The sequence below is a fragment of the Perognathus longimembris genome, chromosome 28, assembly GCF_023159225.1.
Source record: "Perognathus longimembris pacificus isolate PPM17 chromosome 28, ASM2315922v1, whole genome shotgun sequence".
Taxonomy (NCBI): Eukaryota; Metazoa; Chordata; class Mammalia; order Rodentia; family Heteromyidae; genus Perognathus; species Perognathus longimembris.
The window spans coordinates 67,244,362-67,260,713 of NC_063188.1; the positions used below are offsets into that span (position 1 = coordinate 67,244,362).

Consider the following 16,352-nt stretch of genomic DNA (forward strand, 5'->3'; position numbering starts at 1 on the left):
TGTTCAGCATTATTAGACTTAAGGGAAATTAAAAGAGCAATCAAATATGCTTATGAAAATGGCTAAAATTTTAGAAAACAAGAGAAAATACCAAGTGCTGGTAAGGATACTGTAAAACTGAATACATGCCTTTGCAAAACTTTTTTGTCCGATAAAGGACTGTGAGGAGGCATGGTTGATAAGAGAAAGAGAGTCATGGGAAGGAGGGGCAAAGAATTCCAAGATAAACATTGTACTTGCAGGCACTGCTTTCTTTAAGCTTTATACTTCGGTGCTATATTCCCTCCCTCTGACATTGCTCATTTGCTCACATGGTTACTATACTCTGGGAACTGAGTAGGAATATCTTAGAGAAAGGCACTTATCTAAGGAATAAACAATTTGGTAGAATTGTTTGGATCACAGAAATTCTTACAAAGAAATGTAATTTTAATGGATACCCTTCATTAAATGGGTGCTCATGGAGAACATACATCTGTGCTATAAGAAACCAAATTTAAAGCTGAGTACCAGTGCCTCACGCTGGTAATCCTAACTACTCTGGAGACTGATGTCTGAGGATGGCAATTTAAAGCAAGCTTGAACAGGAAAGTCTGTGAGATTCTTAGCTCCAATTAACTAGCCAAGATCTGGAACTGGATCTATGGCTCAAGTGGTAGAGTGCCAGCCTTGAGTGAAAAAGCTAAGGGAGAGTGTCCAGGCTTAGTCTAAGTTCAAGCCCCAGTGCTGGCAGAAAAAAAAAATAACCCAAATTAAGTAAACAGGACAGACTTGATTTCTCTGAGCCTGATTGATAATGTCAAATGACTGTAATATTAGCAAGGACAATTAGAGTACCTGATACCCAGAACAAAGTAAAGCACTTATCTCAAGGAGCATTGAACAAAACCTCCTACCCTATCTCTTTTCCATAATGTCTCTGGAGCACCCATGTTCTTCTTCTTAGACAATTCTTTTTGCTTTCTGCTTGCTTGCTCAACAAATCTCTTGCTAGTTTTCTTTCTTTATTGTCTGGAAACACTCTTCTGCATTCCAAGATCGAGGACCTGGGGATGGGAGGACCTGAATGGAAGATTCCGAAGAGAAACTCCTCAGACATTCACCAACTACAGGTGACAGCACATAGCCTTGTTTGAGTGGTACTTTTGATAGTTTTTTAAACATTTTTAAATTGGCATCAATTAATTTTACAAGGTTTCATTCTGACATGTCCACATATGTAAACAATATACCTTGTTCCGACCTCCTTAGTGATGTTGGTTTTCTGGGGTTGAATTTTGACTTCTTTCTATATTCTGGGTTTTAATCTCTTATCATATATATGATTTGTGAATATTTTCTAACATTCTCTGGGTGTTTTTCTCTTTTGATTATGTCTTTGAGATACAGGAGTTTTTAATTTTGATAAAGACATCATATCAGGACCTTTTTTTTGTTCATTGTTGCCTAAGGTTTGTGGTGGTATATCCAAGAAATTATTACCAAATACACTGTTATAAAAATTTTGCCCCATGTTCGCTAAGAATTTTGGCTATTCTATTTTGATTTTCTTGTCCATTTGGTCAAGCTGCAGAAAGCAAATTTTTAGGTGTCAGAAACTTCTCAGTTAAAATGAGATGACAGGAATAAATACAACAATGTCAAACTGGGCTGTGACTCTTAAGTGCCTTTTCTTAGCCAGTATGGTGCCATATTTGCTACTTGCATCAGTAGAGGAAGCTTAACTGCTTCCTGCCAAGTAACCAACAGTAGCATCAAATGGTTTCCCTCATAGGGAATAATTAGCACAGGTTTAGGCTAGTCACAGCAGAGGATCACAAGAGCCCAATTGCTATGCCCTTATGAACACATAAGATGATGCTAAGTGAAATGAACTCCATGTTATGGAAACAAGTGTTATATCACTGTTGCAATGACTTTCAACATGCCATGTGAAACGGTAGCTTTTTGTTGTTGTTGTTGTTGTGATGATCCTCTTGTATCCCCTTCCTGTGGTTGTCCCCATGCTGATGATCCTCTTGTATCCCCTTCATGTGGTTGTCCCCGCGCTATTACTGTATCTCATCTGAGTGCCCTGGATACTGTATATACTGGTATTAGAACTAGGGAAGGGAAAGAGAATATCAAAATCGAGAGATAAAGGATAAAAAGACAAATGACTCCAAAAGCAATACTTACAAAACCATTTGGTATAAACTCATGGGGGGAGAGGGAACGGGGAGGGGAGGGGGGAGACAAGGAAGGAGGTAACAAATTGTATAAGAAATGTACCAACTGCCTTACATATGAAACTGTAACCCCTCTGTACATCACTTTGTCAATAAATCAGTAATTATTTTTAAAAAGCATAGTTTTGTCCCATTAGATTACTCTGTGACTGAAGAAGTCCATTCATAATAATGGAGGAATAGATAATCTTCAAGAATACAACTAGGATCAACACTTTTTTCAGATAATTCTTTTTTTTTTGCCAGTCCTGGGGCTGAGCAGTATCCCCATACTTCTTTTTCTCTAGGGTAGCACTCTACCACTTGAGCCACAGTGCCACTTACAGCTTTTTTTTCTATTTATGTAGTACTGAGGAATTCAACCCAGGCCTTCATGCATGCTGGGCAAGCACTCTACCACCAAGTCACATTTCCAGCCCCATGGGGATCATTCTAATAGCAAAGTAGGCTAATTTTAAATTTACTAAGCTGATCACCTCTGGGGAAGTAGAAAGGATAAAAGGATTCCTTTAGATCAGGAGTGATTCTTGGGATTAGGGAGCTCTAGGCACCCATTTCCAACAGAGCTGGCCAGAAGTGCTTAGCTTTGGGAGCCAAACTATAATTAATGTGATAAAAGGGTGGATGTCTCCTAGAAGTGGCCAGCTTTTGCAGTTGTCAGATCCCTATGTGACAGTACATCCCTGCCACCGGAGGTATCAGGAACAGGCTTTGAATACAAGTCTATCTTTTAATGCCTGTTACGGATTGTAGTCTAACTCTTATAAGTGCTATTTTCTCCAATAATTTACCAGAAGATATCATCTGGTATGTATAGGTCTTCTTTGTCCCCCAGGATCCAAAATAACCTTTCTTGTTTATCTCAAGTATCACACAGAAACAAGGGCCTGGCTGTTGGTTGTTTGCTTGGCATTCAGAGGTACACCATCCCTGCTGGTAGTAATTTTTATTTAGGCCAGATGGGGTAGTATTTGTGGAATTAACAAACAACATTTGAGCTTGTCCTTCATGAGTTTCTTTTAGATCCAGGGAAGTTATGGCCTCTTAAATTGTTTTAGCATTAGCCATTATTGCCTGAAAAGAGAACTTATATTTGTCAGGAAGCCTCCTGAGAAACAACTGGGCAAACTCAGGACTCAATTTGTTCTCTTCTGGCCTTGCCAAGTAATCATGCTGCACACCATCTGTTGTCTGATAAGCCACTTGGACATCTCTAGCTGATGGAAGAGATCTTTGGCTTCTGCTAACATTTTCCATTGACAGTTTGCCCAGACCTTTATGAGGCCTAATATAGGATGGGCAGTCCTCCAATCCATAAATGTCTACATCAACAAGGTGTATGTGGAATAAGTTCCAAAGCCTCCTTTGTGGGTCATTTCTACCCTTCACATTCAGGCAGAATCTGTTAACAGTGACACCACTTTTACCATCTTGTGCTCTGACATACAGAGTAAAGTTTGATTCCTGCCACATAGTCATCATGCATTCTCATTTTTTTCCCATTGGTTATTAGAGCCAGGTCCTGTCTTAGTCCATTTTGTACTGTTACAACAGATTATCTCAGACTAGTAATTTTATTATTATTATTATTATCATCATCATTATCGTCATCATTTGGTAGTATTGGGATGTCTACCTTAGGGCCTTGCTAGTCAGGTACTCTCCCAACTGAGACATGCCTGCAAAACTTGCCTTTGATTATTTTTTGTTTCATTGTTCTATTTTTATACATGTATATAAAGTATTTTAACAATATTCACCCTCTCCATTCATATTCCTCTTATCTGCTGGTATCCATGCCCAACTGAACCTATTTCACATTCCTGTCATTCATTTTATTAGTACATATTAATTTTACAGAAGGTTTTGTTGTAGTATTACTTAAATTACCTTCTTTCCTTTTCTCCCCCATTATTAACAGATTTTTTGTTTCCTTATGTCATCTTCATTTATAGATGCAATGTATTACAGTATTTCTTTTTTTTTTTTGCCAGTCCTGGGCTTGAACTCAGGGCCTGAGCACTGTCCCTGGCTTCTTTTTGCTCAAGGCTAGCACTCTGCCACTTGAGCCACAGCGCCACTTCTGGCCATTTTCTGTGTATGTGGTGCTGGGGAATTGAACCCAGGGCCTCATGTATACGAGGCAAGCACTCTTGCCACTAGGCCATATCCCCAGCCCCCTACAGTATTTCTTTTAGCTGTTTGTGAGACGGAATCTTATGGTATTCCTGAAGTAGCCTGGATTGCAATCATCCTATTTACACCACTATGCGTAGCTCTTTATTGACTGAGAGGAAATCTCATGAACTTTTAGCTAGGGCTATTCTCGAAACACAATTCTCCTGTTTTCTGCCCTGAGTAGCTCAGATTATAGGTGTGAGGCACTGTGCTTATGCCAGGTAATTTATAACTAAGATAAACTTACTTGGCTCAGTTCTGGAAACCAGGAAATCTTAATTACATAGTGTTGGCATCTGGCAAAGGCCTTTGTGCTTTGTCCTGTAACAGGACAGAAAGAAAAGGTGAGAGATCAAGGGGAGACTAAACTCACTTTTCCAACAAAGTCACGTGGTAACTAGCCCACTCTCAAAGTAATGTTAATTGATTCATGAGAACAGCAATGTTCCAAACTTTCAATCACAAATGCATAAGACCATTCCAAATTTTTTTCCAATTGATCTTCTTACTGATTTGGTGGACCTCATTTTTATCTCTTGGCCATCACCAAAATTTTATCTTTTTTACCCCTTCAGTGAATTCAAGGGATCCCAGGATTGATCAAGTAAAAGATAAAACCAGGTGGTTGCAGTCATACACTGTGTGTGTGTGTGTGTGTGTGTGTGTGTGTGTGTGTGTGTGTGTGTGTTGGGGGAGCAATCAGTACATTTGAAAAGTTTTTATGTATTTCATTGTAGTGCTGTACAAACAAAATGGCATCTGGTACCAGACATTACATACATCAACAGTAATTCATTACACCACTGCTTCCTGTAGCATAAGCATGTAAGATTAACACACAAAATATATTTCTGGGTTGTTTTCCTTTAGGTAATCTTAATTATTATCCATAATGCTTTATCATCATCACTATTAATAGATATATAAGTTACCTGGGTAATAGGGTGCGTATGGAGGGGATTATTTTATCTGTGTTATACTGTAATAGTGGAAGCAACACTTTGATGGATTAGTCAGATTGCAGAGGCTAGCAGCACTCAGTGAGAAGGACAAACTAAAGAAGAGGATACTTAACCTGCCCAGATCACTAGGCAGCATGGCACAGAGTCAGGGTCAGAGAATTCCAAAGGGCACCTGCAAAGTGGGGTTTTTATTTACCGTTGAGTTTACTTTATCTGAGCTTAGCAGATGTTGGGTGCAATTTTGCAGGGTGTGTAAGTCAAACAAGCTCTAAATGGCTAAAGAAATGCTTACTTGGGCTTTTTAAAATCATGAGTATAAAATCTCAAGCTGGTGCTAGTAGGCTTTTGAAGGAATGGGTTCCCAGTCTGTTTTAAAGAAATAAACAACACAGAGCCAACATATAGGAGCCAATAATATAATCAAAAGGTAAAATAGTAAATAGTAAAATAGTACTACCACTCTGAAAAAGAATTTGTGAGTTTACTGAAAATCAGAATATACATATAAAACATGCTACAATGGTTATACTAATCACAGTCCTTGGCATATAACCTAGAAAAAAAAAGGTTTTGTTCACATTAAAATCTATATGAGGGCTGGGAATATGGCCTAGTGGTAAAGTGCTTGCCTCGTACACATGAAGCTCTGGGTTCGATTCCTCAGCACCCACATATATAGAAAAAACTGGAAGTGGCACTATGGCTCAAGTGGTAGAGTGCTAGCCATGAGAAAAAAAAAGAAGCAGCCAGGGACAGTGCTCAGGCCCTGAGTTCAAGCCCCAGGACTGGCAAAAAATTAAATAAACAAATAAAAATGTAAAGTAAAAAAAAAATCTATATGAGCAACATTCACAGCATTTGGTTATAATAGCCTCAAACTTGACAGATCTTTGGTTATAATAGCCTCAATAAGCAAATGAATGTTTAAATAAACTGTGGTTTCGCTGGGAATATGGCTTATTTGCAAGAGTGCTTGCCCCGTATACATGAAGCCCTGGGTTCGATTCCTCAGCACCACATATATAGAAAACGGCCAGAAGTGGTGCTGTGGCTCAAGTGGCAGAGTGCTAGCCTTGAACAAAAAGAAACCAGTGCTTAGGCCCTGAGTTCAAGGCCCAGGACTGGCCAAAAAAAAAAAAAAAGAAAGAATAAACAGTGGTATGTTTGTACTATGTAATACAGCAGTAAAAACAAAAAATAAAGTAGATATATGCAACATCTTACAAAGAATAATTTAAATGAAAAAGCCAACATTAAAATGTTTTTATTGTATAGTTCCATTTATGTAAATTTCTTGAGAATTTTATGAAAGAATGAAAGAATGAAAAACAAGCTATAATTATCAAGGATTCAGGACAGAGTAGGAGTGCAGCTATTAAAGGACAACAGGAGTGGACTTATGCAATGATATTGCTAATATTTTAACTATTGATGTAAATATTATCATTGTGGTATTATACTACAAATATGTATTAGGGAAATTGAGTAGAAGGCCCATAGAACATGATTTCTTTTTAAAAATTCAAAATGATCCTAGAACCAATGCACAAAGGTTGTAATTTGTCAATGTCCTTACCAGCATTGATGTTTGTTTATGGGTAGTCATGATAATAGGTAAGAAGTGATTTGGGTCTTTGTATTTACATTTCATTGATGATTCATGGTGTATAACATCTTTTTATTTCCTTATTGCTTACTTGAATCTGGAAAAATAAGTATCCTAGTCCTTTTCACATTTTTGAGTTAGATTATTTTATTGTGGTAGTTCTTTAAGTGTTCTAGATGTTAATTACTTGTTACATATCTAATTTGCAAAGATTTTTTCCATTCTGTAAGTTACTGTTTTGTTCTACATATAGTGTCCTCTATGTTTTGAATAACCCCTCTAAAACTTAAGTTGAAATTAATTCCCATCATAGCAGTATCTAAAAGTGATTAGATCATCAGGGCTCTGGCCCTACCAACTGAGTGAGTAGGTTAGTTATCTCTGGAGAGAGTTATCTCTGAAGAGAGTACATTCCTGATTAAATTCCTAAGTAGCTAGGCATACCGGCATAAGCCACGTGCTTAGACCAGTTTTCTACTTTCTTATGCTATGTTGTTATTTATCATTATTTTACTTCAGCCTTTTTCTTTTGATGGTACTGTCATTTGAAATCAGGGACTTGTATTTTCTAGCTAGGCATTCTACCACTGAGCCATGCTCACAGCCCTCATTTTCTTTTTGCTCATCTAACTGGATAATTACAAATAATCTGTCTTTTGAGTCTGCCGATTCTTTGCTTCTTTTTTTCTTTTTTTGCCAGTCCTGGGGACTGAACTCAGGGCCTGAGCAATGCCCCTGGCTTCTTTTTGCTCAAGGCTAGCACTCTACCACTTGAGCCACAGTGCCACTTTTGGCTTTTTCCAAATATGTGGTACTGAGGAATCGAACCCAGGGCTTCATGTGTATGAAGCAAGCATTGTACCATTACGCCATTTTACTTCAGTTTTTTTTTTTCACTTTAAGAAACCTCAGTTTCATTTTTTTGTGGTACTGGTGCTTGAACTCAGAGTTTGACACTTGCTTGGCCTGCTTGTTTGCTTGACAGGTGCTCTACCATTTGAGCCATACCTTCAACCTTGTTTTTGTTTGCTATTTTGAAAACATAGTCTCATGGACTGTTCTACCTTAGGTAGACTTTGAATCTTGATTCTCCAGATCTCAGCCTTTGAATAGCTAGGATTATAGTCATGAGCCACTGGCATCCACCAAAATGTTACTAATTTTACTTGTGCATTAGGGATCTTCATAAGAGAGTAGAATCTAAAATAATAGTGGGAGCATGATATTTTGAGGTGTAGTACTGGAGTTTGAACTCAGGGTTTTATGCTTGCTACATTGGCACTCTATCATTTGAGGCACACCTCCAATTTTTTTCATTCTTTTAAATATTTTGTCTTTGTTAGAATGATCACTTTGCTCATTACTTGTTCTCTTATCTTTTTGGGCCTTTCTGTAATGGCTATTTTCAATTCTCTATCAGGTAATTAACATACTATTTCATTATGGTTAATTTTCTAGAGTTTTAGTTTTTTCCTTTCTTTGGATTGTTCATGTTTTTCCAAATTTTCCTTGACTTTCTATATTTGTATCTTCCATTAGAAAAAAAAGTCTTCTTTCCAGTATTAAAGATTAGCCTTGTACAGGAACAGACTTTTACCAGTCAACTTGGCTTCAGCTTCTATGGCCCTCCCGAGCATTTGTGCTAGTCTAAACTGCTGTGTTCCAAATAGTTCCCAGGTATCTAGTGTTTTCCCAGTTTCATCAGTGTTTCAAGACAGATGTAGGGGCTGGGAATATGGCCTAGTGGTAAAGTGCTCGCCTCGTATACATAAAGCCCTGGGTTCCATTCCTCAGCAACACATATGTAGAAAAAAGCCGGAAGTGGTGCTGTGGCACAAGAGGTAGAGTGCTAGCCTTGAGCAAAAAGAAGCCAGGGACAGTGCTCAGGCCCTGAGTCCATGCCCCAGGACTGGCAACAAAAACAAAACAAATTTAAAAGAACTTACGGCCGGCCACCTTATGCTCTCTAAGTCCACCTTAATTTCACTGATATTCAAGTTTCAAAATCTAAAACCAGAGGCCCTTTCTAAGGAAACATTCAGAAGGATAAAATAGCCCACTAATTGAAAATTAAAGCCTAAAGAACTTCACTAACTCCAGTTCTAGAACAAAAGAACTGACTTCTTACTAGGACTGCATGTGGCAAAAATACTTACAGTTCACATTTCACAAACAGCAAAAAAAAAAAAAAATCAAAGACAGATGTAATTCTTTTGGAAGCTCCTAGATAAATTGGAATGTTTTGTGCCTGGTTCTACTCTTAGCCTCACCAGAGAACAGTTTGAATCCATAATTTTCAGCTATTTCCTCTTTGTTAAGATGAGAGCAAGAGCTATGGTTCAATCTGACACTTTATATTCCCTATGATCTCCAACTATTTCAGACCCTGTCAGCTCTATGAGAAAGCAGCCAGTCCCTCAGTGAGCACCTGGAGAAGTTAGAATATGAGATACATGGTTCAGTTCTTTCTGTCCTCAGAAGTTGAGATTTGAGGTTCCTTACTAATACTGTGGCACTGTGCTCTGGGTGGGGATTATGATGAGTATTTCTGCTTTTCTTTTTTTGTGTGTGTGCTAGTCCTGTGGCTTGAACTCAGGACCTGGGCATTGTCTCTAAGCTTTTTTACTAAAATCTAGTGTTCTACCACTTGAACCACAGCTCTACTTTTGACTTTTTGCTGGTTAGTTGGAGATGAGCCTTATAGAATTTCCTGCCTATGCTGCCTTTGAATGCAATCCTCAGATCTCATCAGCCTCCTGAGTAGCTCAGATTACAGGGGTGAGCCACGAGTGCTCAACTACTTCTGTTTTTCTTACTAGTTTCACTGTGGCCAGTTTCACACTGACCACTGGTGCAAGAGCACTTCAATTAGTATCTGGACTTCTCACAAGGGAATTGATCCTTGGTGTTGCTGATAAATCACTGTGACTATGGAGAGGAAGGTGAATCTAGGATTTCCTATTCTGCCATTTTGCTGGCACTACTCCCCCTTATTATCTCTTAAAACTACATATGAGTCTGTAAATCTCAAATAAAAAGTTGAATTTGGGGCTGGAGGGGCACGGATTGCAAAGTAAATGTGCCTGCCTATAAAGCCTAAAGTCTTATGATCAAATTTTAGTACCAGAAGCAAAAAAAAAAAATGGAGATTAGAGGTGTGACTCAGTTGGTAGAGAACTAAGCCAATGAGTGAAAGCAGCAGATACTGAGTTTGAGTCCCAGTCTCAGACTTGACAAACAAACAAACAAACAAACAGAAAAGCAATAACCAACCCTTTGGGTGAGTTGAGATGGGTGGGTATGTTGAAAGGGGTGACATTGATCAAGATGAACTGTATTCATAAATTACTTTGTTAAATGGCAATTCCTTTGTATAACTACTTAAAGATAATAAAAATATTCAAAAAAGTTTGATTTTTAAAAAATAATCTCGTTTTCTTTTGTAGTTTCCAAGAATTATTTTATTTTGAAAATAACACATATTAATTACATATTAGAATTGAGTTCAATATATAATTTGCAAACATAGACAAATGGGATTATACCATACTTCAATGTTTTTTACAGAGCAAAGGGAACACTCAAGAGAGTGAAGAGACCGATTACATAATTGGAGAAAATATTTACCAGCTATTCATCTAGCTAAGAAACAATATTCAGAATACATAGTGACTATGTACTTTGAAGGCTCTAGAGTTCAGTCACACACCGTGCAGAACCTCAAGTTTTCTGAAGTCCAAAGTATCACCTTCTAGAGATCTTTCTACTGGGAATGTCATTCTTCAGATTGTATTTTTTTGCGGGGGGGGGGGGGTGTGGCGGGGGTATGATTCTGGGCTTTGAACTATGAGTCATCTGTGTCCAGGTACAGTTACCATATTTTATTTTATTTTATTTTTTCCAGTCCTGGGGCTGAACTCAGGGCCTGAGCACTGTCCCTGCCTTCTTTTTGCTCAAGGCTAGCACTCTACCACTTGAGCCACAGTACCACTTCTGGCTTTTTCTAGATATGTGGTACTGAGGAATAGAACCCAGGGCTTTATGTATGCAAGGCAAGCACTCTACCACTAGGCCATATTCCCAGCCCCTACATTTACCATATTTTAATGTCATCAAAATCATATTGCTTTTGATATCTTTCCACCCACCAGGTTACTACCTTCCTGGAAAAAAGAAAATATTGCAGTTCCTCTAGCTAAACTAACCCATTAACCCACTTTGTGTTTCTTTTTATCTATTCAAGGTTCTGGTGTGGGATGTATAACCGCTTTGACAAAGGGCTACACCCCAAACAGAGTATAATAGAGAGACTTTTGGAAATGACGAAAGAGAAAACAATGCTGAAGGCACGGGTGCATGAACTAGAAAAGGTGAGGAGAAAGGTCCCCCCAAAGAGATTCTCTTGCCCCTTCTGGGTAGGCCCCAAAGCTTCCTAATATGTCTTCATAGTGTCCATTCTGCAAAACTCTTTTTCTTCCCATAGTGTGGCAAATATCCCACCCAGATAGTTAAACATAAGGATTGAATAGAATGATTAGGAATAACAAGAGGGAATAACCAGGAAATTATACCAATATTTGTTATCTATCAAGAGAATAACACTTTGAATGAGCTTATCAGAATAATGAAATGGATATATTTTTCAATTAGGTAAACCTTACCAAAGAAAATTCTTTCCTTTTTCCCATATAATGTTTACTCATCAAATATTCATTGCTATTTATTGATTTTGCTTTACAGCCACAAAAAAATCCAAAGTTTAATCACAAGGATTTCTTTCTAAAACATGGGAAATACTGAGCTGCTAAGGAAATGTAGGCATCCCTAGCAGTTTATTTAAAGGACAGATGAGTTGTTCTTCTTAAAAAAAGAATTCTTGGAAAGGACATGCTATTTAGGAAGTGTGTACCTACTACAGGCCAGATAAGGTATATCTCTTTTGATGCCTATAAGTAAATAACTATAGCCACCAGCACCCCTTTTGGAAGTACTGGGGTATGAATTTAGGGCCACAGGATTTCTAGGCAGGCATTATCAAGTGGTAGAGTACCTGCTAACAAGCTTGAGGCCCTGAGTTCAAACCCCAGTGTTGGGGAAAAAAAGACTGTACAGTCAGACCCCAGGCTTCCACTTCCCAGATGTGTATTTGAGACATATAATAAATTCTGTGAGCCTCAATTTCCTCATGTATAAAATAAAGGTAACCTTTAAGTAATTTCTTATAAAGATAAAAGGAAACTGTATATGAAATACCTTTCCTTTTCCCTGTTTTATTCCAGTAGTAATATTACATTAATAAGAGGCTTACAGATATAAGCTTGAGTTCTTTTGAGGATCATTAATGGCATAGATTTTAAAATAATATGGCAAGTAATGAAGATGTTTAGCAATATGAGGGGCAAAGATAATTTGCTACAATATAAATAATGGCAGTAAAATTACAGATCTATGTATTTTTGCCCAGTTTTTTCTTTGTCTAATTGTTTTTTAACCATTCCTTGCCCCTGAGACAGAAACTGAAAAGCCATGGTGAGCTACTAGAAGAAGATATCTATACCTGCCCTGATTCTGGGGATGCATTATCCCAGCATTTGGGAAGTCCTTTGACCAATCCTCTTGGCTTTATGGGTAGTGAGGGAGACTTAAATACCTTGATGGAGAATCGTACCCTGTCCAGGGAAGGAGGCCTTCGAGCTCAGGTGGATCAAGCAAAAGACCAGTGTGGAGAGCCCCACCCTGACTCTTGTAAAGTCATGGACAAACTTGGAGCCATAGATATCTCTGGAGATGTGGACATCTCTGGATCCATGAATGTTTCTGAAGACACTGACATTTCTAAGGACATTGAAATCCATGGATTCCTGGATATTTCTGAAAGCTGGGGCTTCTGTGAAGACATACTCCCAGAAGGCGTAGTCATCTCCCAGGCTAAGGACAACATAAAGGAGACAGGCTATTTTGATAAAAAGTGAACTCTTCACTTGCCTGATTTTGTGTTAGGAGCACCTGTAGCAGCCATAATTGTCCTTGTACCAAAAAAAGGGCTATGCTGTTTTTAGTTGGCGTAAATGGGTCCAACCAGGACACAGCTTTCCCTCTTAAGAGTTTAGAAGGGGATTTAGGATGCTCACTAATTTAAATGGCCAGTATTTGCCAGTTAAGAAGTCCAGAGTATATAGGCAAGAGAATGTGTTATTTTAAAATGTGATTGAACTTTAGAAACTTTAGACTGGTTCTACTATCTGTTTTTCTTAAATGAGCAACCTCAACTACTTTACTACATGAGAAAAAAATGGAAATCTTGTTACTGGAAAACTGCAACTTTATTGAAAGGATGGAAATATGGTATTGTGAATTGCAGACTATTATAAAAGAAAACAATTTCAGATATTCTGAGTCATGGGGTGCTACCTAAAATTGGCAGTATAGGTGCTTGGATGTTTAGAACATAGAAGGAAATTTCTTATTACATCAATCTCTTCTCAACCCATTCCCCAGTTCAGTTTTGTTATTATACTCTTTTTAGTCAATCCATTCTTTTGTATAGCTAGCCCATAGGTAAACCTGAACATACTACAGTCTAAAGTTTTTGTTCTAAGCTCGTGAGATTTAAATAGTTATTAATAGCATTATCAGCATCAGTCCAGGAAGCCACTGAAAACGTCAATGCTCTGTACTTGCCTGAGATATTGTCTGTGTGGTTATTTGGTTGTTTTGCAAATTGAGCGCTTTCTTAGGACTTTTTATTTTTTTAAAAGCCAATAGTTTTTCTTATCTAGACATCACCTGAACTTTATGGACTTTTGTATGTAATTGGCACTCCTTTTGAAATATGGTAGGTATTTTACTTTGTCTAAGTGTGTAACTTTGTCTTCTAGTCCAGCCTCTCATGTACAAAGGAGTGTGTTCTTTTTTAAAAAAATTTTATTGTCAAGGTGATGTACAGAGGGGTTACAGTTACATACATAAGGTCATAAGGTAGTGAGTACATTTCTGTTTTTTTAACAAAATTTTCACCTTGGTACTGATATACTTGCTGACCTTTCTCATCTTCCCTATTGGATATTCATTGTTTTGACACTTTCACATGTGGGGCATAGAATAGACCTCCAGTGGTTTGTACCATGCTTTATACATTGTCAGCATTTCCAGAACTATCAATGCCAGTGAAACCCAGGTCCTCACCCACACTGTGGATGTTTTTAAGCTAAAAATTTAGATGACATAAAGAGACCTCCCTATTGACTGTCACATCCAATTGTGAATGCAGAAATATCTTCAGCACCAACCACTTTGTTAGTTTCTTTTCTCTGAAAGGGTGACTTCCTTTTAGGGGTATAATTTAAGTGTAGAAGAGAATAGTCGAGATAATTTGATTACCCAAAGCTAAATAAATGATAGACCCGCCCCCACCCAAAAAAACCCCCACCTTCTTTGGCCAGAGAATTCTAATTTATTTTGATTGATTGATTTCATATGTAAATTTGAGCCATTTTTCTACTCATTTATTTTTGGTGGCTTTTTTCTTTCTCTTTTTAAAGAACTAATTTGGATCTTTTCATTCATAAATAGGGACCTTTTTTCTATGTCTCGTTTTTTGTTTGTGTGTTTGTTTTCTTTGAGACAAGGTCTCACTGTGTAGCCCAGCCTTCACCCAAATTCATGATCCTTCCCCAGTCTCTCCAGTCATGCATACCACCACACACAATTTTCTAGTCATAAAACATTAAAATGATTTCTTAAAATCATTAAGATGTCTTAATGTATCTTCTCTGATCCCCCTCCTTCCATAATTTGGCCCTCATATTATATAACTTAAATCATCCTTACTTTCCAGTTGACTATTTGCTTTCTTATTTATACAAATAATTTTGATATTTCTACACTTAATTTTGATCTAAAGGCTATATCCTCACTTTGTGAAGAGAGTTGTCAAAAGGAATATCAGACTAGGATGTATCACAGTTTAAAATGCTTGACTGTCATGCATGAGGGCTTGGTGTCAATCCCCAATACCAGCAAAAAAAAAAAAAAGATGACATTTTCCCATATCTCAATTTGTATTTTACAATGTGTAACTAGGGTGATACTTTAGATACAGTGTGATGAGAGAAAGAACCAAAAAGTAAAGTGGCAAAATGTAGTTTTCAAATCTAATTAAAAACCCCAAGTCTCATATTTTTCTAAAGGACCTGTCGAAGGGCAGTGCACACTGCCAAAGCTTATTTATTAGATGCAACATGAAATGAACCAATAATGAAGGGTTTTTTTCAGTACAACTCCAAACTTAGCAGCTGTACACAACAACTCTGTTTCCAAAAGCAAAATCAAAAATTTTTTACAGACTGCTTTATATTTTGTTGTGTATTTAAGGCCATGTAGCCAGTTTAAGTGTTAGGTTCTACATGTGTAGTCAGTTTGTTTTATCCTCTCTGAGTATCCTGTTATTGTTTTCTTAAAAGAAAACATTCTTAAAAATATGTATTTATTTTTAACACCAACTACCTCTCTAATTTTTATAGTCATTTAAAAATGTAAGGGAAGAAAATGGTTAGGGGAGAATCCCTGGGCTAGAAGCCCAGTAATTATCTGCTATTACCAGCAGTAGGGAGGAGATTCCTGAAGGAATGTTTCAGGAATATTAGAAAAGATGGTCTAGTACAGCTTTGATTTAACACTCTCATGGAGCACCTATGCTGTGACAGAAATGTGACCCTTCCCCCAATGTCCTGCCTTTCCAGATCCTCAAGCAGAAATTCCATTCTCCTGTGACTACCCTACTTAAATTGGAAGGCATTTAACCACCTGCCACTGTCTTGTCCACTAACCTGACCTCTGCCTATTTCCTATACAAGTTTCATGGGCCTATGGTCACTATGTATCTCTTCCAAGTATGAGTCATGATCTGTTCCTGTGCTGGTGGCCATGCTCAGATTCTGTATGAACCTTTTTTTTTAAGTTACTTAGTTGATGGAATGACAGATTTATCACAATAATAAAACAAACCTAAATAATATACTTCAGAAACATCTAACAGGCTCGACTTTTTAAAGAAGAAATTCAGGAATGGGGTTGACTATACAAAAGAAAACGTGAAACAATCTGGCATCATCAGAGCAAGAATGTAAAGCACATGATATTTTGAGCACATGTACCTTTGGAAAGTCACCATCAGATCACTTGTTGACTGCCAGCATGCATGGAACACCTTTTGTCTGAGATACATATCTCTCCCTTCACAGAAAGTGAGACATTTCCCAGTAGCCCAAGCTGGTCTGACACTCGCTATGTATCCTAGGGAAGCTTCAAACTCTTGACCTCCTGCCTCAGCCTCCCAAATGCTGGAATTACAGGCATGAGCCTCCATGCCTCTCCTGA

The 16,352-nt window shown here is 37.8% G+C and overlaps 1 protein-coding gene across 3 annotated transcripts in view; it reads left to right on the forward strand.

Moving 5' to 3' along the window:
• Mtmr8 (myotubularin related protein 8) overlaps positions 1-13,182 on the forward strand; it is a 79,506-nt gene extending 66,324 nt beyond the window's left edge. For all 3 annotated transcript variants that reach the window (XM_048336477.1, XM_048336476.1, XM_048336475.1), the window contains exons 13-14: positions 11,218-11,344; positions 12,488-13,182. In XM_048336477.1, coding sequence (XP_048192434.1) covers positions 11,218-11,344; positions 12,488-12,946 — 586 coding nt within the window. In that variant the 3' untranslated portion in view covers positions 12,947-13,182. The remainder of the gene's footprint in view (positions 1-11,217; positions 11,345-12,487) is intronic.
• The last annotated feature ends 3,170 nt before the right edge of the window (positions 13,183-16,352 follow it).